We start from the raw sequence: 14,837 nt of genomic DNA on the forward strand, positions 1-14,837 counted from the left end.
TGTCAACATTGCAACCACCGTCAATGTGCTTGCTTTGGTCTTCAATCGACAAAGGCTCTCCTATGTCTTTCGCGCAACACAACACCTTCACAAATGTCTTCAAATAATCCTTCTATTTTCAATTACACAACAAACAATTAATAGAATGATTCGATAATGTAATCTTAAAATAGTAAGAGCAACTCTAAATACTTACAAAGAACTTAAGACTTGTTGCTGGGTCTTTCGATGCCATCTTCCTCTTACGAGCCAGTTCTTCAGCAGTCATTTCCCTAATCACAGTAGGACGATCCCAACCCAAGTACCACGCCATGTATTTATCACTAGCTTCATGACCGGTGGTCACCTCGTCCAAAAGACTCACATCGATTTTACGGTGACGTCTATCGTCCCAATGTTCTTGAGTTGGTGCTGGATCGTAAGAGACGTTAATAGTTTTTTGGGACGTGGTGCATTCAGCCATGTTCACAGTAAAGAACGGCTTTTCTTCATCGAAATGAGGTTCTTCTTGGACGTAACCCAATTGTCGCATTACCCGATGTGGATCGTACATTGAATATCCATCATACATAGTCATCAAGGGTCCATAGTATAATGTAACTTCATCTCTCATTTGGATTAAACCTTGAGTTCTAGCATCTCGATACGGATCAAATATCACCTCCTCCACAGTCAATTTGTCGATGGCGTTTCGGAGTTTCATAAGATTTTGCGGCATTTCCTTATCCTGAGTACCCTTAAAACTTTACCTTTGCGCTCTTGGCTTATCAACCGCAACATTCGCATCCACTTTGATGTAAGAGTTGGTTTTGAACAAAGAAGGGAAATGCTCATATATCCAAACCTATGCAAAAAAAAAGTTTAGTAAGAATCTTATCTTACGAGAATTTTGCAAATATAAATGATTTAGACAATAAAATTATCAGGAAGAGACATGTGTTTCCATTAACTTGCTTAGTGAGTGCCCTAGAACATTTTGTCAACTCATTGTTCAAGAAGGAGACCACCGCAGTACCCCAAGAATACTCACGCATCTTATCTAAGGGATCCAATAGTTGCAAGTAACTGGCCTCGACCAAGCTTCCGGAACTGTCGGGGAAGATACATTTGCCCAAGACGTATAGCAAATAAGCTGACGCGGTAGCATTGATTCGCACCGGGTTCACCCTTCATTCCTTATCAAAGATTTTCTTTGTCTCCCATAATGTGTCCCTCAACTTCTTCAGATTAAACTTCTTGCTTAGACGACCATCCTTCATCTCAAGAACAGACTCCGTCTCAATCAGATTCCAACTGAACAATTTCTGGCTCAATGCGTAAATATCCTTGAAAGGAAACTTATTATTGAATCCCTCAGTGACTGCTTTTCCATCAACCTCAAGGTCTAGAATTTGTTGAGCATCATCGTGAGTTATCGCCATCTCACCGAATGGGAATAACATTGTATCAGTCTCTCCGTAGAACCTCTCACAGAATGCAGATACGGTAACTTTATCATGCTCAATATTCGAACTCTCCACCGCATGCCACAACCCGGAGTTCTTGACAATCACTTTCACCTCCTCACATTCCTTGTCAAGATCCCAAGTATTAGTCACTGAACACGAAGCTTGGTGCCTCATGAGACGGACGGCATGCTTGTGAACCTAAATACCAAAAAAAACAAAATGAAAAGAAATACAAACACTTGACGCAAATTTAAGATAGTTACACACTTGAATAAAGAACAAAGATGGATTGAGATTACTTACGATAGTATTATGGATCGTACATGCCCACGAGTCTTTGTATCTAAAAAGAACTTTTCCACCATCTCTTGGAGTCCCCCTTGGAAGCTCACATTTTTTCAGTGTAAGCATCAAGTGACGGGGAGGCATGTGAGAATCAGCTGGTTTAGTGATCACCCTCTTCTTCGTTTCGGTTTCGGTTGAAGTTGAAGCTGAAGCTTCGGTGGGTTGAACAATAGCTAAAGTTTGTTCTCCATCTATATCTCCTTCTTATTCTTCTTCTTCTTCTTCTTATTGTTCTTGTTCCTCTTCCTCTTCAACAATTTCATCTTGGATATTCTTACCTTTATCTCCATTACCATCATCATCATCATCATCATTACCTCCTCCAACATTAGGAATTTCTTCATCACCATCATCATCATCATTGTTACCTCCTCCAGCAGCCGGAGTGCTTTCATCAACATCATCATCATCACCTCTTCTACCAGATGGAATTGATTGGTCTTCATCTGGAGTCTCGTCTGAATCACTGGGTTCAGATGGTGGTTCAGAATCATTCGTTATACAGATCTTTGTCGTTCCCGGCACAACGTATGCCCCTCGATGTGTTAAAGTCAAGAGTTTTTCACCAACACGAGGAGGTCTTGAAGGAGGACTAAGAGCTTTCATATCTTTCTTCTTTGCTTTTTCCAACCTGAACAAGAACAATTAAGAAAAGAAAAAAATTATAGGTCGGCAAGGTCGACATATATAACCTATCCGGCGAAACAATGGCAGGAAGGGTCGATATCTAAATTACATGCCGGCTAAAGAGAAGCCAGCAGGGTAGCATTCAAATAACCTGCCGGTTTATAACAAATATACTACACAGGAGATACAAAGATTTTCCACATTACAGGTCGGCAAGGTCCATTACCCAAACATTACCGGCTAACAAAGAGTCGGCATGGTTTTATCCAAATACCATTCCGGTTTTAAATTCAAGGCATCAGGAACCAATGTTTTCAAAACAAGTTATAACATGCCGGCAGGGTACAAAATTATAACATGTCGGCTTCATTAAACAAAAACTGCCGCCGACAAGGTTGCAGGTTGAATAACTTGCCGACCCTGTGGAAGCAATTACAGATATTCAACAACCGGCAAGATATTCAACCTAAGAGCTTGCCGGCCAAACTCTAACTATGAAAAGCCGTCAAGGTCGATAACATAATACCTTGCCGGTGACAATAACTGAAAATCAAAGAATCGATTTTTTCTGACCTAATTTGACATGCAAACATCAAATAGAAGTACTAGAGTGAGTTTAAGTAAGCCCTTACTTTCTTAAGCGCACCATTTCTCGTGTTTCAGCGGCTGCGAATTCTACTTCTTCGACGGTTTTTTTCTTCACTTTCTTTTGAACCAAACTTGCAATTCCAGGGTTATACTCATTGGGTTTTCGATTAGTTTCTTTCATACGAGTTCCCTTCCGCCGTGGTGGATCCATTGATGAAGATTAATCGGAGTTTTCGAATCGACGATTTCAATGAATTAATCGGCGAGTTTTGATAGTGGTGGGGGTGATGGAGCCGGTATGGTTGTGGAGGAGAAGAAGAAGAGAAGAAAAAGATGAAATGAAAAGATTAAAACTGATTTAGGGTAATAGGTTTTTAAGGGGTAAGAGTAATTTTGTAACTTACCCATTAAGACTCCCCCTAAAATCCTTAAAAAGAGTCCCTTTAAAATTGGGTATACCCCAATTAATCTGGGTATACCCCAATCAAGCCAGGTATTCATACATATTGTTGGATAAAAAGATTTATATTGCTCTTTTCTCTATCTTTGCAGAGGACATGAAAAGCCAGGTATTCATAACTAAAGACGAATATATATTTACTGTGGTTTTTGTTCTCTCATTTTCATAGTTCGTCTTTCGCTGTAGCTTCATGATTATCCTTTACTACTTTGCATTTTTGTTGATGAATATTGCCAGATCCTTCAAGCTTGACTTGGCAGATACTTTGATCTGTAATTTGAATGGAATTTCAGAACTGAGAGTAACATTTAAAGAAAGTGAACAATTAGAAAGGTAAATTTACCGGATTTGATTTGTTGGCGGATGGGTTAAACAAAAGCATTGGATACTCAGTTATCTGCAAAACAACGAAAGTGTAATAAGATATCAGAAAGTATTTTTCGCGACTAATCACAGACATTCTTTCAGATTAATTTCGAAAATAAGACTATTCTGTATAATATTGATTGATTACTCTAGTCAAGTAAAGTTAAGTAATGCTAGCACGAGATCGAATTGAAGTATCCAAATCATGAGTTTTTCTAACAAAAGTAAATTGAAAGGCTTGTGAAACTTTTGTAATTAGATTTAGATAATAGTCAATGATAGTACCTGCAATTCTGGGTGTTCATTTGTAGAGGCATCAATTCTTGTGATGATTAGATTATCAAATCCTTTAAAATGATTGGCTAACTTCACTATTTTCTTGCTCATTTCTTCACAAACGACGCACCATGATGCATATACCTTCAATAAAATGAAAAACATTGATTCAGTTTTATTACATCCAACTAGATAACTTTGTTGAATAATCAAATGGTGATAAACACTGGCGGAGTAGCAAGAAATGCAGGAGTGTGATGCTAATTGAAGAGTATAATCAAGAGCAAACACACAAACCTCTAATAGAACATTCTGGGCACTGGTCAAAACCAAATTTTCGAAAGTCCTCCCTACTACAGTTAGAACTGTTGCATTTTCCTGTAATTTATGTGCAGAGAACTATCTCAGTATAACCAGTTGGAAATAAACCGAAATCTATAATGAGGTGGAAACCCAATCCTTTTTAATAAAAGCATTGAAGAGGAATGGCAAGATCTACAAAGTTCGACATTTAAAATTAGGAAAAAACAGAAGAAGATGGTGTTATTTTGTAAGTAATAACTGATAAGGGAAGTTTCAAGTGGTTGTGGAGAAAATTTGTTGACACTTCACTGTTTAGTTGCCGATTAATTTGGGCTACTTACATTATTTGGTATTGGTTGTGACTTGAAGCATGTTGACAGGGTACCATGAAGAAGCCCAGTGCAGAACTCCTAAGAAATTTTATAAAAAGCCAGATCAGTTCTCCACATAACATTTCTTGGAGAAGCAAATGAGTATAGATGTTACCTCCAAACTGTGTGCTGTTGGATCTGATTCTAACAAGTATTTTGCATTTACTTTGTTATCAAAAGCAGTTACCTGTCAGGTACACTTAGAAATATAACCAGCATCACTTAGTCGATCAAGCTGCAGCAGGTAATGGTAAATGAATCGGACCGGATTGGACAGAAGGTATAAAAAATAGTCAAGAATACTCACAACGGCTTTTTTTGAATCTTCATATCCAAACAAAGTCAAAAACGGTTTTGCTAGGTTATCATCTGTGATATCAACATACACGAATAATATCTGGAACCAAACAAGCAACATTAGAACTGTCGAAGCTTGTATCAGAAAATACTAACCAATCCACTAACTTCAAAATGATTTAAACTACTAATTGATTATAAAGATGGCCCAACTATGCTACCTTAGATTTGAACTGTCTTGCAACATCTTGAAGAGGAGCCAAAAGGTTTTTGAAGTCATCAACATTCCCGAAGACGAAAACCTGGACAAGTGTTTCAGGACCAACGAGTCGAACATATGTTTAATCACCACAGCTCAATTTTAAGGTAATTAGGTTGATAGAATCACACAAGGAGATAATTTGACTAATGAGTCCTGAATCCTGCAACACTGGCTTAACTAAGTGCATTTTTTCCATGGTGAAAGGTAATTTGACCAGCGGCATACAATAGAATATATATTGCACCAGTCATGCAGATGATTCAGCTAAGTAGCACAATCTACCAGTACCTATTTTACAGTTCTTGGGTAGCATGAAACAGTTCACTGGGAGGGGTAACCAATCCATACTGGATAAAGTTTTGCTTACTTACTCAAAAGTTGAAAATGATGAAAGAGGAAAAAGAAATGAGTGTTCAAAGAAACCAGACTTTGCAAGCGAGATACCAACCTGGAGTTTTACAGGGCTGGCGTAAACTCTGATGGAATTTTGTTCAGTGAGTGTAGTAACTAAAGGGAACTTGTTATACTCTAGAAACTGTAATATCTTTCCCATTGTTAAAGTGTCCTCTGCAAAGCAAAAAAAAATGGACCATCAATTACAAAGATATGCATCTAATAATGCAAATTAGCCATTCGAGGTCATAACAACAGTATATGCATCATATACAGACATAGATAAACAGAAAACCAAATGTTTAATCATCCGCAAATCTTAAGCACATTTAGTGTTTGACTAGCTGTTTGTAAACGTTAATCAGGACTTACCAAACCTCAGCTTCAGCTGATTTCACTTGAGAATCTTCTGCTGCTTCTTCTTCTTCATCCAATGCTAATAATTCTTCGAAATCCTTAACATCATCTTCCTCGTTATTGTCATCTGCAACTGATGATTCTGAAGCAATGATTGAAGTAGTAAGATCAAAAGGGTTAGAGAGAAAGTGATGATCTTGAAAGTGTGTTTTGATTTAGTCATTTTAGTGAACATTTAGTAGGTTGTTGTTGGATTTGATAAATATTCAATACAGAAATGAGAAATCGAAAGAGACCTGAGCTCATGGAACCCTTAAATTTAAGACCAGGTTAAATTAAGGGGCGTGGTAATAAGTCAAAAGGTGATCCCGTTCCCATCTGTTTAACTACAGCAAAAATTGTTGTTAGACAAGATTCCACGGGCTAAGTTTGTTTGGAGCAAAGCTGCTAATGGGTGCCACCCGATAATCTAGCATCCAACATTAGCGGTGTTGGTTTGGAGAGCAATCTCTTCGCCTTCTGCTGTATGGGTCAAGATGTTGAGATGCTAACTTTGATCCATTAATTAGTTTCGGGAGTTTTGAAATTTCTTGGATTTCAACCACCATAAACAAAATAAAAATGGGAATCCTATAAGGGAGAGTGAGCACGGTCTGGATTGGTTCGGTTTTGACCCTATTTGCATGCAATCCAACGCATAAGGGGTTTTGAGTTTGAAATCTGCATCCAATCCAACGGATAGTTGCACGGATTTGATGCGGATGAATCCAATGGATTTCTTTTATAATTATTATAAATATAAATGGATAAAGACAAAACCAAGAAAAGTGGCTTGAATTCCATGTCTTGGAAGACCGTTAAAAAAGTAATGTTTCAAAACAACTGCGAAAAATAAACTACAAAACTACACCTGTGCATTAACCTATACAAGCACCATTTAACAACAATTTTTTGTTGGAAAATTGACACTAAAACAGGGTGAAGAAAAGAATGTTGTCTCTGGGTTCAAGGCTCTAATAATAAATTCTTTTCGATAATTATTCGACCCTTCCCAATTGAATTGGCGAGTACAAATAGGTCAATGAATATTGCCATCAGGATACTTGAAGCCCTACAACAATGTTGGATTGAAGCTTGTACAACCTTGACCCAACCAAGAACACACAGGTTTTGATTCTGATGATGCTTGTTAGAGAGAAAACATAGAGTTTTTTTTTATGACTTTGAATGGAAAACAACAGCGCAATTTATAGAGAGTTTAACATTTGTTGAAGATGACCCTTCATCTCCAACGTGCATCTTTTCAGTGCGAATAGATATCTCTTCCAACAATGGTGTATGTTGGGAAAACGATGTTTCTGTTCGGATTTCTAACTGTCATTAGAAACCCTAAACCAGAAAAATTCCTATGAGACGCTGTCTCGCACTCTGCTAGGGGGCTCTCCCTAGACCCCACGACCTGACCGGTCGATCACCGAAAACTCTGTGTAGCGCCTACAAATTAAGGGTTTGTTGAAAATATCCAACATTTTTGTCTATGACTCAAAACACAAAACTAACTACATAATTAGCACAACACATGACCAAGATCAATGCATAGTAATTAAAATGACTACAATAACCAGTACTCGAAAAATAAAGTTTGTTGTATTAATACAGATACATGAAAAGATATCAAAAAAACTATAAATGCAAACAAATAAAATTAATTCAACAAGAAACAAAGACCAAATAAAATGAAAACATCTACAAAACCCCCAATTTATAAAAATAATGAAAGTTTCCGATTTATGAACACTAAATACAAAAATACAACAACTTATAACACTGAGTTAATTAATAATACAATATCATTCATTGTTATGAAATGCAGTTAATATCAAGTGTGATCTCTGTCTCTCAAGTTTTAACCCCGGCTACAAACATACGAACACCCCCATGCCAACGGTCCAAAATTGGCTTAATAAAAGTAAATCAAGAAGGCACAGATGAATATATCTTCGAAAAGTTCCAAACATACTAATTAACAACGGATTTTTAAGCTCGTACCCCCATCCAACAAAAAGTCGGATGGGTCAGGTCGATCCATTGGGTTGGGTGACAAATATGCCCACCCCTAATGTGAAGGAGTAATTGTATTTGGGATATATAAATACTCTCTTAGATATATTTTGGGGGTGTTTGTTTGATTCCCTCTTTATGATATCGTGTATATATTTTACTACGCTAGTTTTAGAACATTACTCAAATGCTCAACTTAGTTATTCATATGGCAAAAATCACCATCTACAATGTCTAATCAATTCGACATGTGTGCAACAGATGTACGACAAGAATTGTAAAGTAAATGACACACCAATTTGTTATCTAGGATAAATAAAGTTCACTCGACCAATATAAACCTTTGCAAACGACTACCCGTGTTTCACCATCCTCAATAATCTTCTTAGATGAGCAGCGTAAAATGTTTTAATCATGTCACTTACAACGACCATGAACTCAACCTTTCATTTTTATTGAGAAGATTTCATCCATCATGTTTTTTTAGGGGGTATTTAATGTTTTTTTTTTGTTTTTCATATTCCCTCAAGGAGGCTTTATCAATTGTTTCCTTGCTAATTTTCTCCTAGAAAATGCATCTTTAATCCTTTCAAGAGTCTTCTTGTTTTTTAATCACCTAAAGAGATTTCGTATTTTCACTCGATCTTTAATTGGGTTATTGGTATCGGTTAGCATTAACTAGGGTTTGCATAATAGGTTCAACATATCAACCTTAAACCTATTCTACCTAGTGAATCAAAACCACATGAAAACTAGGGTTTTCCCAAAAGGTTGGTGGAACCCTAGGATTGGACACATCTGAAAATGAGAGGATATTAAGTACACCACCAACTTTTCACTTGGAAACCTGTATGGACAAATTTGTCATAACCAGTAGCACAAATCAACTGTAAGATCCGGTACCTGATATGTAGACGAGTGTTACTTGAACGATCTCAAAAATAAATATAAGAACTGGTATGAATTGTTATAAGAACCGAAATCCAACAAGAACAAGTTTTGTAATCTATATTTTACGATGCAAATTCTCAAAAATAAATATTGTAGGTTCTACACAGTCTTTTAGGCTTAAAAACTTTCTAGGTTGTTTAGCTTACTACTTTTCATATTCCTAATATAACGATAAACAATATAATGCGGAAATGAAATAATATAAAGCACTAAAAAAATATATCCTAAAAAAAAAATTAAAAAAAAATCTAGAAAAATTTGGAGTATTATTTTGATTTCCTTTTTTATTTTTATGATACCGTGTATATTTTTTACGGTGATAGTCTTAGAACATTACTCAAATGCTCAACTTAATTAATTCAGTTAATTTACAGAAATTTTTTCTAAGAAAACCTGGATGCCAATTTTTACATTAGTTAACAAAATTTACTTGTAGATTCATTGGTTTTTACAAAATGAATCCAAATTAAATAATTATTTCAAAAAAATAAAACAAACGTACAACTCAAAAACAAAAAATTAACAGTTGGTAAAACAATTCAGAAACAAATGTCCAAGATTTGAACTATTAGCTCTAAACTACTTGAAAAGAATTACTCATGTATAAAACTACTCAATATATATCTGCAACACATTGTGTATACTGGCAAAGATACAAAATGAAAAACATATTATAAACCAAACTCCACCTCTTAGGTTTTATTCGCGGCCGTTTCTTTTGATCGATGAGACCTTGTTTAACTTGCGATGGATTCAGATTCATTCTTATGTTTTTTTTTTTTTGTTAATATTTATCTATCTATGCAACTTATTCATTACATGGCACAAACTACAAATGCCACCTTATATTACAAATATTATAACAACTTTAAAAACATGAAGGACCAACTAAACAAACTTGATTTGGGAAAGAAAATATGTGTTCCCAAAACATGCATCTTCAAAAATTAGATCACATATGTGGGACTTATCTTCGTATGGGACTTATCTTCGTGTCATCAACTTCAAATCACCGATAAATATTTTGTTGTTATAAACGTGTAATTATGTTAAGAATATCTAGGGTGAATTTTGTTTATTACTGGGATACCCTTGTGCCTAGCCCTATAAATAGAGGCTCTAATGTTTGTCTATTATACATATGAATAGAATTTCACCCTTCTTCTTCTCTCTACTTTGTGTCTTCTTCTTCTCTTTCTCTATTTCATAAGATGTTATCATGCACGTTGCTCTATCAATAAAAGCAGAGAAGACTAATTATATCCATATCTAATCTTTTCTTTTGGATTGATTTCAATAAATTATGAGCATCACTGAGACGGATCATCAATTATGAGTATCATCGATTGAACAAAAAAGAATCAAACATAAATAAAGAAGACGAAGATTAAAGTGATTCGGCACCAACGCCTACATCCACTGAGAAACTCCGTAGGGTGAATTAGATTACTGATATCCAGTTTGATATTACTGGGATGGTTTACAACTACACTGATACTCTTTATTTATAAAGTGGATACAAGAATAATTAAGGTAATATCATATTTTCTAGGATATATCCTAATTAATTAAAATATATCAAAACTAGGAAATTAGCTAGATACTTGGTTAATCTAGAAACTCCCTTAATTACACAATATCTTTTATTCTTGGAAAGTTGACTAATCTCCATCGATCCTCTTTATTGCTTGACCTACGTTGATCTTATAGTATCTTGAGCTTGACCACCTCTGGTGTATATATTCTAACAGATTTTTTTATTCTTTATTGATAGGATTTCTAATATGATTTTATCTTTTTCAATATATGTTTGTTCTAAGTAAACTATACGGAGTCTACCAACACCAACTTTAGATCTCCAAAGGAGGCAACACAGTCACCTATGTGGTTGTGTAAGGAAAGTTTAATCTAAATGTGGAGTCCGTGAGCAATAAGAAATCCACGCATTTAATCGGTTTGTTATAAACTAGCAGCAACCATAAATTATTTAATTCAATTCAATTTCGTTTTCTTTTAGCTCCAATAGATCCGTTTAGTGCTATTAGTTAACTGTATACACTGATTGATGCTTACTGCATCTGTAGAACGGTCATGGACCAATGGTATTGATTTAATACCAATAACAGCCGGAAGTTCTTTCTTCCACTCCGTCTATCTCAGAAAGATGTGAATGAGACCGGTAGCTACCATAAATAGTATATTGGCATATTTTTTTTACTTTTTTGCCAATATGATGTGAGCATCATGGAATATTTTCCTATAATGGGATTCTATATTTTCCTTGCACCAGCTATCAAAATAGGGTTACTCCCAACGTTTTGGGGTGTAAATGAAATCCATTGTTTAATCCTAAAAAGACATGGTCTATAATTATGGGATATGAGTGACAAATTTTTTCTCTAATATGTTTAATAGAGGAAAAAAAAACTAAAAATCGGAAGATGGATTAGAGTTTCTATACCTTTAATGAAATTATAACCACCAAAAATTGTGTTATCACAATTTGATTAATTTTACGATAACTAATTATGTGCATGGTTGAAAAACCTACGGCCAACTAAATTTGGTATCCTTGTCCTTTATACAAGGATCATGTGATTTATCTATATGGTTCTTATTTTTCCTTTTTACAAGAAACCATTCGTCAACCACAAACTAGATTTTTCCATGGTTAAAACAACAATATTTTTTATATATATATTGTCAATTAAATTTTGGTAGATTGTACAAACCAATTGATATTGGTTTTTCCCCATCTCTTTTGTTTAAGAGATGTAAAAATTTGCATTCTAAGAACTTTTAGCCAATTTTGGTTATTGATTTCTATTCCTTCAGAGAAATCTTCATCAACCAAAACGTAGATTTTTCTCTACAAAGAATAACAATAATGGTTTCTTCATTTTTATCAAAAGAATCATTTAAACCAATTGGAATTGGATTTTTCAATGTCGTTATTATGGTTTAAACTAATTTCAAATACCCGTGAATAAAAACTGCTACATTCTTGAAAGATATTGGAAAAAAAAAATTCGGTTATAATCTCCAAAGTTCGGATTTGTTCCACTTGTAGTTGGAATATTTTAAGGACCTTAAAAATCAATGGGTCCGCACCCGACTTGTTAGCCTATATTATTAGTCCTTGTAATTGACTAAATTGATCTTGAAGTTAATTTCTTTTAGAAAAAAAGTGTGCAAAATCTCATTCTGAATCATTATCTTGTTGTCCACAAAAGTCACAGTTTTTTTTTTTTTTTTTTGGAGATTTATTAGCATTTTTTTTATGCTTTTGGTTGTAACCATTAAAATCCATGGTCAATGTTATATTTGTATGTCAAGTAGACTACAATTTTTAAGGATAATTTTTTTATGGCATTTGAAGTAATTATCTACAGTCCAACTGGTATTAGTCTTAAAATCCAAAATATATTATGAGTATATGTGAATATGTCCTCGATTTCATCGGATAATAGCAAAAATTTCTTTCGCTCCAAATTCCCAAAATCTGAAAGAAAAGACAAAAACCCAAAAACGTAAAGAAGAACAAAAAAAATCTAAAAACTCTATCCTAAAGATAAGTCCGCGTCGGCGGCGCCAAAAATTTAATATTTTTTTTGAATGATGTTGTAGTAATGAGGTTCAAACTTCGGACTTGTGAAGATTAAATTTAAAGATTTAATAAAATTATATATAAAAATATTAACAAAGTGGGCGAGAGGTATGAGAAAATAACCAAGACACTGATTCCACTATTACACATGAATTAATGATGGTAAATAATCCAAAACTCTAATTATCTTTTAAGTCCTTTATATCTTAACTCACTAATAATCAAGCAAATTCTCAAACATCAATTGTATCCCTTAAGCATAGATTATCTAAACAAAGCATAACCTATATAATTGAATCACAACTGATTAGAAAAATTACGCAAACAATTTAAAACTCTGCAAAAGCAGTGATTGAGTGAATTATAATTAAATATTAGAGAAAATAAAACAGTTACCAATTATTCATGCGTAAATAGCTTCCTCATTGCCTTGGTGTGGGAGAATTAGCCGCTCATCATGTTGGAAACACGCTCAAAAATCATTATTATTGCTCAAAGGGTGTTTACAAATGATGAAAATGGAGAAATAATTCAAAACCGGGTTTTGTAACAATTATATTTGTTACAAACCAAAAAAAGACGATACAGAGGATTGTCACTGTTACTTTGCTCTAAAACCCACGGCTCTGTGTCGCAAATGCTGGCAAATAAGTGTGCCTCTGATGTACGACCCACGGCTGTGAGTCGTTGTTACTGTTGGAAAACGACGGTCTTGGATGGTCCGTTCTTCGTGTTCATCAGCAGCAGCAGAAACCGAGTTTGGGAAAACTCGAATTTCTTCTTCTCTGGCTCTCCTCAGCCCCCCAGACTCTCCTCACCCCTTCTCTGTGGTGCTAGCAGCCTATATATACCCATTCTGACCGAGAATATGTTATCAAAACTCCAAATAATTCCCGGCAGTTAATAACAAATATTCCCATGCAAGATACAGAGATTTCTTCCCTGTTTTGAATCTTAACGCGTCTTTGTACATCTGACACACTCCAATTAATCTGAAACACGTCCCAGAAGTAGTTAAACATACATCCATCTTACGCCATGCACAGAAAACACGTACAATTCCGTGAAAAACTCTTCTCAAGTACGCACTTCCCTGTTTTCTTCTCACCTAGAATCTAGCCAAATATAGCTGACGAAATCGACCATACCACGCCTGCTACCACCATTCAAGTCATCCCAACAATTCCCAGTCGTTGAATCTCCTTTATTCTCGTCCAAACTGCCAACCCTAATTCTGGTTCTTTGAAACCAGATTTTCCCGCCAAAAACAGATTTGAAAGGTAGAAGATGGTGTCCCCCTAACCAAACTGGGGGTGCGAATAGCAGGTGCCCAACTGAGGTGCCCCTTATCCAAATTGAGGGTGCCTTTAGTACTTTTCTCCGGGAGACCAAATAGCACTTTTTGAGCAACTTTTTCCACACAAGTGTATTTCTCCAAAAACACCTACAAACACACAAAGCATCAAAAGTAGTACAAAAATCGAGCACTAACAATAGAGACATTGAGTACAATTTAGACACAAAAATGTGTCTATCCGATAATATTCTATGAAATTTATTTTCGTATATGAGATAACAATTTCGGCCAGAATCAGGGGTAGACTCTATGTTATTGGAAGTTGACATGAATTAACTTAAAAGGTTATATCATTTCTCTCCCATCATGATCAAATTGAAAAAGGTTGCCATTAAATAGGCGAGAAAATATCTCAATTAGCTTTCCCATAAGCTTAATTATGCCGTTTGAAAAGGCAAATCCAATCACATCTAGTAATCATGTAGCATTTTTATATAGGCTACAGATAGTGCTCCAATAGAGTCTATCAAAATGATCCATATTCTCAGTTCATATCTCCTCACAAGAAGATCGGGAGATTATAATGCTTGCAGGTACTGGTACCAGTAATTCTATGAATTGTGTTTGGGAATTGTGTGGGATTGTAGTTAATTAAATGTTGTCGAATTTTCATTTGGTGTAGCTACTGAAATAATAAAAATGGTGGTAGTGAACCCCTCTGCAGAGGAACATCTACATGCGTGATTGGTTGGCATACAATCCAATTAAGTTGGATTATTTTCTCAATTAACGCCGATTTTGGATACAAGACTTAACACCTTAAAATTG

At 35.2% G+C, this 14,837-nt stretch overlaps 2 protein-coding genes across 3 annotated transcripts in view; both read right to left on the reverse strand.

The window, feature by feature from the left end:
• Window positions 1-1,590: 1,590 nt before the first annotated feature.
• LOC113351921 lies at window positions 1,591-3,293 on the reverse strand. The gene is made up of 3 exons (XM_026595827.1): window positions 3,053-3,293; window positions 2,261-2,424; window positions 1,591-1,646 (listed from the first exon to the last, which is right to left on the reverse strand). The coding sequence occupies exons 1-3, from the start codon at window positions 3,217-3,219 to the stop codon at window positions 1,591-1,593; spliced, it is 387 nt and encodes a 128-aa protein (XP_026451612.1). The 5' UTR covers window positions 3,220-3,293.
• Window positions 3,294-3,428: 135 nt separating this feature from the next.
• Window positions 3,429-14,837, reverse strand: part of LOC113349076 (protein disulfide isomerase-like 1-6) — an 82,164-nt gene continuing 70,755 nt past the window's right edge. Inside the window, exons 4-12 of one of the 2 annotated variants that reach the window (XM_026592996.1) lie at window positions 5,792-5,910; window positions 5,303-5,383; window positions 5,092-5,181; window positions 4,900-4,971; window positions 4,755-4,823; window positions 4,408-4,488; window positions 4,120-4,254; window positions 3,812-3,865; window positions 3,429-3,738 (exon numbers count right to left, since the gene is read on the reverse strand). In XM_026592996.1, coding sequence (XP_026448781.1) covers window positions 3,673-3,738; window positions 3,812-3,865; window positions 4,120-4,254; window positions 4,408-4,488; window positions 4,755-4,823; window positions 4,900-4,971; window positions 5,092-5,181; window positions 5,303-5,383; window positions 5,792-5,910 — 767 coding nt within the window. In that variant the 3' untranslated portion in view covers window positions 3,429-3,672. The remainder of the gene's footprint in view (window positions 3,739-3,811; window positions 3,866-4,119; window positions 4,255-4,407; window positions 4,489-4,754; window positions 4,824-4,899; window positions 4,972-5,091; window positions 5,182-5,302; window positions 5,384-5,791; window positions 5,911-14,837) is intronic. The other variant, XM_026592995.1, reaches the window with a different exon arrangement.

This window comes from Papaver somniferum, chromosome 2 (genome assembly GCF_003573695.1).
Source record: "Papaver somniferum cultivar HN1 chromosome 2, ASM357369v1, whole genome shotgun sequence".
Classification (NCBI taxonomy): Eukaryota; Viridiplantae; Streptophyta; class Magnoliopsida; order Ranunculales; family Papaveraceae; genus Papaver; species Papaver somniferum.

Coding starts and splice junctions, on each gene's coding strand:
- LOC113351921 (XM_026595827.1), bottom strand. CDS start 3,219: ATGGATCCACCACGGCGGAAGGGAACTCGTATGAAAGAAACTAATCGA. Junction 2,425..3,052: donor GAAATGGTGCGCTTAAGAAA/GTAAGGGCTTAC, acceptor GTTCTTGTTCAG/GTTGGAAAAAGCAAAGAAGA. Junction 1,647..2,260: donor TGAACCACCATCTGAACCCA/GTGATTCAGACG, acceptor TTTGGTATTTAG/GTTCACAAGCATGCCGTCCG.